General features: G+C 35.2%; 1 protein-coding gene and 1 long non-coding RNA gene across 2 annotated transcripts; both read left to right on the top strand.

The window, feature by feature from the left end:
• Positions 1 to 37: 37 nt before the first annotated feature.
• On the top strand, positions 38 to 7,855 carry LOC121429497 (transmembrane protein 256 homolog). Its single transcript, XM_041626546.1, has 4 exons — positions 38 to 171; positions 4,305 to 4,336; positions 6,040 to 6,120; positions 6,783 to 7,855. The coding sequence occupies exons 1-4, from the start codon at positions 78 to 80 to the stop codon at positions 6,927 to 6,929; spliced, it is 354 nt and encodes a 117-aa protein (XP_041482480.1). The 5' UTR covers positions 38 to 77; the 3' UTR covers positions 6,930 to 7,855.
• Positions 171 to 3,766, top strand: LOC121429498. The gene is made up of 2 exons (XR_005971942.1): positions 171 to 252; positions 3,648 to 3,766. It is a non-coding gene; the product is annotated as an uncharacterized LOC121429498 (long non-coding RNA).
• Positions 7,856 to 9,435: the final 1,580 nt, after the last annotated feature.

Genomic DNA, 9,435 nt, shown 5'->3' with positions numbered 1-9,435 from the left:
CTGCTACAACTTCAACTCAGCTGGTAGACCGCTTCAAGTCAACACAGTGTCAACGAGAACAAAAAAAATACTTTAAAATGCCTGTCATCGCTCAGTCCAGTGAACTCTTTGTGAGAATTGCTGGGATTTCCGGCGCTCTAGCTGTTGCTCTCGGGGCATATGGAGCTCATGGTATGTGCCTCCTTCCATTTACTTTTCTGTTGTGCTGCGTTCACTCATGAGATGAGATCAGTCCCACGTACCTTAATTTTTGTTAGTTGTTTTCTTCTTGTTCATTAGTGCTTGCTTGTAATTTGTAATAATAATAGACCACTCTAATCAAGACAAGGACTCATACATGCCGCCACGCACAGAAAAATCAAGCCATATAAGCCGTGTGTTGTGGATGCCAAAAGTGGCTTCGCAGCACGTCACGTGTCGTGGTGACGTGAGGCCCATTACTGTTTACATTACTTAGTTAGAAATCCACTGCCAAACGTGGTTCCTTGACCTTCACTTGAGTCTTGACCTTGTTTTTTTGTGCAACTGCGAGGTTGTATTCTTTTAGTTTATTACTAACCTCTCACTCACACGCATCGCAAGGTTTATGTATACTAGCTATGTGCGAATACGGGGCATCGCGAGCGCTGGTTTTGGTGGCACGGTTTTCGCGCGGGTTTTGCTGCGAGTGGCATCGCCTCTGTCTGGGAGGCTCATTGAAAATGGGGTTTAAAGCGCATGCGCACATAGTAGGTGCAATCTCGTGCCTTTTAACAGACAGCTGAAGATGTGCTCTTTCTGTACATATAAGTTTCAATGTGGAAACTCGCCTGTTAAGTGTGGATATCGGAGCTTGAAAGTTCATCAAATTTTTGGACGCGTAAATGTTCGAAATTTTTTTATGGTAAGTAAAACAAGAATCCGATTAGGTATACAATTTGACTGGAAATATATTTGAATTATCAAAAAATCCAAACTTACGTGATTCTGACGTTGCGCAGTCCAGATATAAGAGATGCCAGCTACCCTTGTCACAGCCGGTCTCTCGGCAGTCGAGCTGCCCGATGCGCCTGCGGTTGGCAGGGTGATGCTACCCTTGTCACAGCCGGTCTCGGCAGTCGAGCTGCCCGATGCGCCTGCGGTTGGCAGGGTGATGGGAGCGGTCGATAGTGAGTCGTTCATGCTGGATTGAACTAGATCGTCAATTGCTTACTTGATGATTATGTTGTGCCTTTTTTGGGAAATCTCTGTCATTATACCGTAGATAATTATTCTGATATTGATTTTAATACATACATTTGTCACAGAAAGATTTTATCATCCCAAGGTTATGTGACTCAAGTCAAAGAGTCTAGGTGGTTGATTATCGTTTCATTTGGAAACTGGATTTGCTTTTGACAGTGGAATATCAATGTTGACTTTTCTAAAATTAAATTCATGGGTGGAAATCCCAGGGGGACACGTCCCCCTACCCAAAATAATAGGGGGACATGTAACAATAATACATTTTTTTTTCTTTCTTTTTTTTCTTTTTTGGTCAAACTTTTTTGGGTTAAAATGAACAGTTTGGGGATAAACTTTTTTTTTTAAACTTGTCAGAGTTGCCAGCATCCATAGGCGGCGAAAGCTGGGGGAAGTGTACCCCCCCTTAATTTGAGGTGGGGGACGATCCCCCCCACCTCAATTTTTTTTTTATAACCTTTTTTTTTTCTTTTTTTTTTGCTTGTCAAATTTAGTTTTCTGCGTCCCCCTATAATTTTTGGTTGATAACCTTTGGTGTATTTTTTTGATTATCAAAATAATTTGGTGGTCCCCCCTAAAATTGTTGGCTTTCGCCGCCGATGCCAGCGCCCCCCTACCTTTGGGGCCAATTTCCGCCCATGATTAATATGCAAAAAAATTGTTTAATTTTTCACTCTCAGAGGAAATATTTCACTTCCACATGGCTCTATTTTTTTTCTATGTTATTCATTTTTTTTTCTATTTTATTATAATTATTATTTTTTTTCAAGAAGGGTGCAGGAGGGGGGGGGGGGGTTGTGTTCATAAGTTGAAATGGGGATGGGATTTGTATAAGTTTTTGTGTCACTTTTGTTCTCTTGTTTTGAGTGTTGGAGCTTTGATGCCTGTTTTTGTTGCTGTTCAGAGCTTTATTTATGTGCAGTGATTTCATGCTAGAATATGAACTTATTTTTCATTAAAAAAGGAGTGCTCGAACATGGCCTTTGTTGTAATCATACATATCTAAGAAATGCATATATTAAAGCTTAATTTTTATGTTTCCTTCTTGATACTTGAATTACATGCAATGCTACATCTTTACACCCTCAGACTCTGCTGCTCATCCTTCCTAAAAAAAAATGGAATCGAATGCCCACGGTCTCCAAAATGAAAGCTACATAATCCATCTATAAACAAATTGTTGAAACAATAAAATACATAAAGAATTGGTGAAACAATCAAATACATCAGAAAAGCACACTTGTATTTTTATACCATACAAAGTACATGTACAAAAGGAATGATATTTTTCATTTGTAAAAAAAAAGACCCCATACATACATGTACACAATACTAAAGTTGAAAAAGAGCTAATTGTAATTTATATCAGAAAAACAAAGAAATACATTAGAAATTACAAAAACAATACTTTAAACAAATTCATTTAGGAAATTATCTACATGATGCTGTGTTGATGCCAACTAAATTATATACAAATTATCTCTCATTATCACCTTCATTTGGCAAAAAAAGAGGCGAGTAATTGTAATTTGCATAATTAATTAGAATTAATTAAAAGAAATTATTTTAAACATAATAAGAAGAAAAATTACCAAGTGAAATGATTACACATCAATTGAGTTTTCTTTCACCTTTCCATTGATACCTAAATCACTTCAAAGGGCTCAAAAACAAAGAAGTTAGAGCCCGTTGAAGACTTGGGTTCAAAATGGTCACAAAATGGTCACAAAAATCGGTTATGCACTCCATTGACTTTACATTAAGACAATGACCACAAATTTGGATAAATATGCGCGACTTAAACTGGAATAACTTTATAATTTCTTGATGAAAATTTGAGTTCTTTGTATCATTTGAAAGGTCTTTTTAAGGGCTTTCAAATGATACCAAATTCATTGAGATTTGAGGACTTTCATTTTTTTTGTCACATACCTAATGTATACTAAAAACATCGCACCATGAACCCTGTTGGCAGTGGATTTCTAACTAGTGAGTAGTGGGTCGTGCGTGCTGCGAGTTAGCTGCGACCCCACTTCTGTTCTGGTGTCCAGAGTTCAGATGCTGATTGGTGATTTCATAGAAACCATAAATTATGTCAGCAAAATGTTTAGGCAAGACTTCTATATGTCCCCTCTACTAAATTGGGAAAAAATATGGAGAACTTAGGTTTATCAAAAATTATCTAACAGTAACAGAGATTTAAGAAGGAATATTTGGATATATACATACCAAAAAACTTTATTCCGTCAAAATCTAGAGTGTAATATGTGTGATTTTCTTCCCCTGGTGGCATTGGCTATGGAATCAGTTTATTCAGTCAGGAAAATAAATATTCAATACTCTTGCCTTGGGTAGCAGACGATTCGTAATATCGGTTGATAACCGTTATGAAACCCATGGCTTTCAACAATTCCTGCTACTTGTAGCTCAGTGAGTAAGGCGACACTCTGGAGATGCCTCGTTCTGCAGCGAGAGGTTCGAATCCAAGTTCCAACCGGAAGTAAGAAGAAAAAGAGGACAAAAGAAGGGAGTTTTAGAGAGGTATTTTTTTTAATTAGTGGAGGGGGCTAAGGAAGTCTTTCCCATCATTAAATTCAGTAATTATTTGTGTATGGTGAAAGTTTGATGAAATATGAGAATATTGTGTTTGACTTTGATATGATTGAATTCATGAAAAGTGTTTGGTAATAAAATCCACCACATATTCGTCCAATATCAGCTTTATCAATCTATATGCGCAGGGGTTGTCTTTTTTATCAGGTTTCCTTATTTCATTCAGAAGATTTTGAGTTTGGTACTAGATATACAGGCATTTGGAAATTATATTTGGGACCACAAGAGCAGGGAGGCTAATTTGCCTTTTTTATTTTGAGGAAGTGAGGCAAAGAAGCATGCCTTTGAAATGGATGGGTTGGGTTGGTAAATGTTATTACACCAAGAGAGTCCTGAGTTTGGAGCCCTGTCTTCATTTATGCCAGTATTATTCTTCTCAGAAGACTTCTGGAAATAGTACAGGCCACCATCTGGTGTATTGTATTATTTGCCCTTAGAAGTTTCTCTTGTTTGTTATTCTTCCAACCTAGGTATGAAAAATCAACCCCCTGATGTCAAGCATGTAAGTCAATCTCAAAAATCATATAGACTTGAAAGTTGCATAGTCCTACCACTTGTCACTGTCAGATATGAATTTTTTTTTAATCGACTTCTAAAGTTTGTTGGACATTTCAGAGGCTGTAATGACTTGAGAAATAGTGTTTAAGGGACTTTGATTATATTGATTACCCTTATGGTAGATATCTAGGAGAATAATAATCTTGCAAAAAATGGTGACATATGACCTTGACCTTTTAGAGAGGAAAGATATGCCATTACGTATGGGACGCAGAAAAAAGAACAAATTCTTAAACATTTTTTCAAGTTGAGAATTTCATTTGACAATTTATAAAGTGATAAAAGTCACAACACTCAAGTATAGATCAAAGGCAAGTTTCTTTCATAAAGCATGAACCCTCTAATTAAAGGGATGGTCCGGGCTGAAAGAGTGTATAGCTTAATAAAAAGAGTAGAATTCACAGAGCAAAATGCTGAAAATTTCATCAAAATCAGATGAAAAATAAAGTTATTGAATTTTGAAGTTTAGCAATATTTTGTGAAAATTGTTGATGATGTCACATCTCCACTTGTTCTTTTGTATTTTATTATATGAAATTAGGTTTATTCAAATTTTTTCCTCCAAGAACTAGAAAAATTGGATTGACAACTGATTTAGTGCATTAGATAGTTATTGCTGCAACTTATTTCATTATAAGGGCGACATATTATTCACACAAGTATGAAATAGTAATATTTTATGTAATAACATAAGAAAATGGAAAGTGGAGATGTGACATCATCAGCCCACCTAATGAATATTCATGTCAATTTTTTTCACAAAATATTGCTAAATTTAAGCTTCAATAATTTTATTATTTATTATCTGACTTTGATGAAATTTTCAGCATTTTGCTTTGTGAATTCTACTCTATGTATTAAGATATAAGTATTTTCAGCCCGGACCATCCCCTTTAACAAATCAAGAGAGTATGGGGCATTTTGTCCCCATAGAGAATGTACACAATTTTTCTCCCGATTTTAACATTTGAATAATTTCAAATATGGAAATGAAATTTTTCTTTCTTTTTTTATATTCTATCGAGATTTATTTGATATGACTGAAAAGGAAATTGGCCATTTCAACATTTTTTTCATGGTTTCATGAATTTCTTATGTATTTCTATTGTTTGTAATTTCTTAGTATTTTACCATTTCCACCATTTTTGCATCAAGCATTTATAACAAATCAGACTTAAGAAAGTAAAGAAAAGGTAAAGAAATTACTTTTTGGAGTATTCTCTTGACATTGTTTTTCTCCATTCACTTTGTACACAAATTGCCCCATTATTTGTGTACAAATGTTGCAAACCATGTTGTCTCATATGCAGCAGTTTTTAATGAACTTTTAATTAAAAAGTAAAATACAAATTTTGAAACTTTTATTGGAATAACATTTTCATACATTAGAACTTCCTAGAGATGGAAAAAAACAAGTATTGTTTTCTGAGAAAAAAATGTTCCTCAAAATGTTACTTATTTGCAATTAATAGCTGACACCACATTTTTTTCTCCCAAAAGAAATAAGAAGTGGGAGGGTCCATGTCCTACCTAAATCTACTTTAGGTAATACAGATTATTTTGTGAGGCCCAGTGAATCAATATTTTCCTTATAATGCGTTACCTTGTGTTGACACCATATTTGTTTATCTCCTTGTATATTTTCAGACATTTGAGACTGGAAACAGATACCATTTTTTGCACACCTTAGCTCTCTTGGGAGTTCAGTTTACCAATCACCCCAGTCTGGTAAGAGATTGAACTTATCATATCAAAGCCTTCATGATTAGGCCTATTTAATTTCAAGGCTTTAATTCATTATCGCATAAAATCACTTCCGAAATGCTCAAAATAGCTTTGGAAGAATAAGTAAAGAGCCCTGAAAAATCCACATTTCCTTATCCCATTTTTCAAATTTCAGCAGTAGATTTAAATACAGTTGGGAACCTAACTTTTTTTTCCTTTTCAATTCTTTATTTTGGTATGATACAAAGTTCATTTTAAAAAATGATGCTATTGACATGGGCTTTGCAGCAACAATAATCCTAAGATAGAAATATCCATCAAAACACTTTAGTCTATTGCCATTTACTTGACACTATGAGTGGAGCCTGCAAGAATAGCAAATCTAACCTCACCAACAGAGAAGATAATAGTCTTCATATTGCGATTGTCTGAATAATGAAAATCTAATAGCAGAACAATGAGAATTGAGAGTAGCAGGAGGGTAGATGTCTTTGGGAATATAATAAAAAGTCTTCTTGATAAAACATTTCTTGAAATGAATCTTGTTTTCCTAAAATTATGAATGGTTGTGTAATTACACTTCCTCTACTCATAGTACTGTTATAATGTTCCTCCGATTTACAATTTTTAATTTAGAATTTCTCATTTATAATCTCTATCTATAGTCTGGCAGCCTCCTGACACTTGGAATGGTGTTGTTCTCCGGGACTTGCTACTTTTCTGCCCTGACCGGATCCACTGCTCTCAACAGACTAGCTCCTATTGGTGGCTTGACCCTCATCGCAGGATGGGCATCCATGGCTCTCAGATAAAACTAGAACAAAATCATTCAGTTCCAAGCTCTTGGGCCCATATTCTGAAGTCAGGTTTAACTTAGACCACAGTCTAACTCTGTGCTAAAGTTATGGGAGCCAAAATTTCTAAAATTCTGTTAATATTGCATATTTCTTATGTTTACTTTTTTGTTTCCTTTTGCTTTCATAATGAAGAAAAATACTTCAGTTATCATTCCCAGAAAACTATGAACAATTTGGGTGTCGTATGAGTTAATAAATTGAATGTGTTAGGGATTTGTGCTTCAATTGGCTCTCCATAGTTAAAGAACAACTTTAAACCAGGGTTTAATTCAAACCCGAGTTCAGAATATGGGCCTTGGTGTCTTGCACTCATTTCTCAAAGCCAACATGAATTATGGGAAGTCACTTAATTACAGCTCACCATTAGTAGATATGAATAAATTTGATCCAATGTTTGCTTTTTACTAATCCAGTCTGGCTAACCCCCAATTAGTCCATGTATTACAGAAGGTCATTTACAGTTCACCATCGGGAGATATACTCATGTCTTATTTCACTAACTGCCATTTAGTCCATACTTGTTAGCACATTACACTGGGTCAGATGCATAAAAAGTAGCAACTACTTTTGCTAGGCTTTTGCTTGATTCCGTATGCATAAAAATGAGAAATTGCTTTTGTTAGTAAGCTCAAGCATTCGCAAATTACCTGGTAGCATTTACTTGACCATTGCTAAAATGCTTATGCATAAACAAACATTTAGCTTGTGCTTTGCTGTTTAAGCAGCTTGAGCGTTTGCTTGATCAGGGCGATCACATTTTATAATCATGTTTATGCACCTGAGAGAGAACTCCAAGGTGTACAGTAGTCTACATTAAAATGTATTCTTCCTAGTAAGTACAAACTGGATGCAAACTATATAAATTTATTCATTAGAAACGAGTCGAAGGAAAATTTTGGCACCACGTCTAAGCTTGAAGTCATTATTCAAACCGCCAGCAGTTGCTTTCTGAAGGCAAGAAAAGGGATTTAGCACAAGGGTTATGCATACAAAATAAAGCAATTGCAAAGGCGTGCATGATCTTTTGCTTGGCTAGTAATTGCTTGTGTTTGAAGCAATTGCTTTCCAGCATTTGCTTCTTTTATGCATCTGACCCTATGTAGTGTAAGACAATATGGTAATTCATTACCATTAGTCCAGTAAACATTAGACTTCTCAAATAGACCCAAGTGCAATTTAGACAAAATTTTAAAATGGAACTTATAAGAAAATGTTGAAGCCTGAATTTCCATCTAAAATGTTGACCAATTAATGTACAAATTAGAACTTCACTTTTATACATTTTGGTTACATTTCATGAAGACTATTGACATTTTATTTATGACAAATTTCTGTTTTCTAACATTTGAGCTAATGTTGCTTTGAAAGCTTTCGATGTTACGGAAGCTTTAAAGTGCTTACAACTTTTCAGGAGACGACATCCATCTTGCCATGTTGACATACACCTTTTTATAAGTTGACGTGGTGGAATAACGTTATCTCGCCATGTTGACAAAACAACATTCTAGTTCTTGGAAGATAAAGTATCTCGACTAGTTGATGGCAGCTTAAAACTTCCGTATGATGTTCACCAAAGATTGATTGAAATTTTCAGTGAATGATATTGCAATAGTTAATGAGGACTTTATCAAAGTAACTTTTCTGGATAGTGGCAAGTTTATTCAAAATCATACACTTTTTTTATTTTTCTACTAGTCGCCCTACATTTTATTAACTACGTACTTACAATGTAATTTTATTACTACAATTTTATTATGTCTTGTATTTAAAAAAATTTCAATGTTATTTGTTTTATTACATTTTGTAATGTTATGTCGATATATACATGTATTGTTATTAGTCATTAAATTTATTACAATTAAACAGATTAAAAAAACACTGATTATGATTTCATGTCTCTTCACACTTATTGCTATTTCTGTTTCATCTTAATTATAAAAAATACTAACAAAAATAGGTTAGCAATCAGGGAGGGGCATGCCCTCTTAGAAGTTTTCATTGTACCCTGCAGGAGTCTTCTCCCAATTCCCCCTCCCCTGCTATCTTGGGGGCGTCGTGGTTTAGTGGTTACGAGTCTAGTCATTCAATGAGAGGGACATGGGTTCAAATCCTAGCCACAGCGTGTATTTTTCCTTCAGCAAGTAATTTATCCACATTGTGCTGCACTCAACCCAGGTGAGGTGAATGGGTACCCGGCAGGATTAATTCCTTGAATGCACCAGCTGGAGCTACAGCCGGGGTAATATATAGTGTGCCATAGGTAAATCGGCGCCTGATAAAGCAACACAAGAAATTTTTTTGTCACCAGTCGTGCAAAACTTACAAAAAGCTTCATGAACCAGGTCCCAGATTGTGTTTAGTGTTGTTTATTAGTATCACGTAATTAGTAACCATCTGGAATAAAATTATTGGAAATTTTTTTTTTTGTCTGATTTGAGTAGGTATGGGTGTCAACATATAC

This window comes from Lytechinus variegatus, chromosome 16, assembly GCF_018143015.1.
Source record: "Lytechinus variegatus isolate NC3 chromosome 16, Lvar_3.0, whole genome shotgun sequence".
NCBI lineage: Eukaryota > Metazoa > Echinodermata > Echinoidea > Temnopleuroida > Toxopneustidae > Lytechinus > Lytechinus variegatus.
This window is presented reverse-complemented; position numbering and strand designations above follow the sequence as displayed.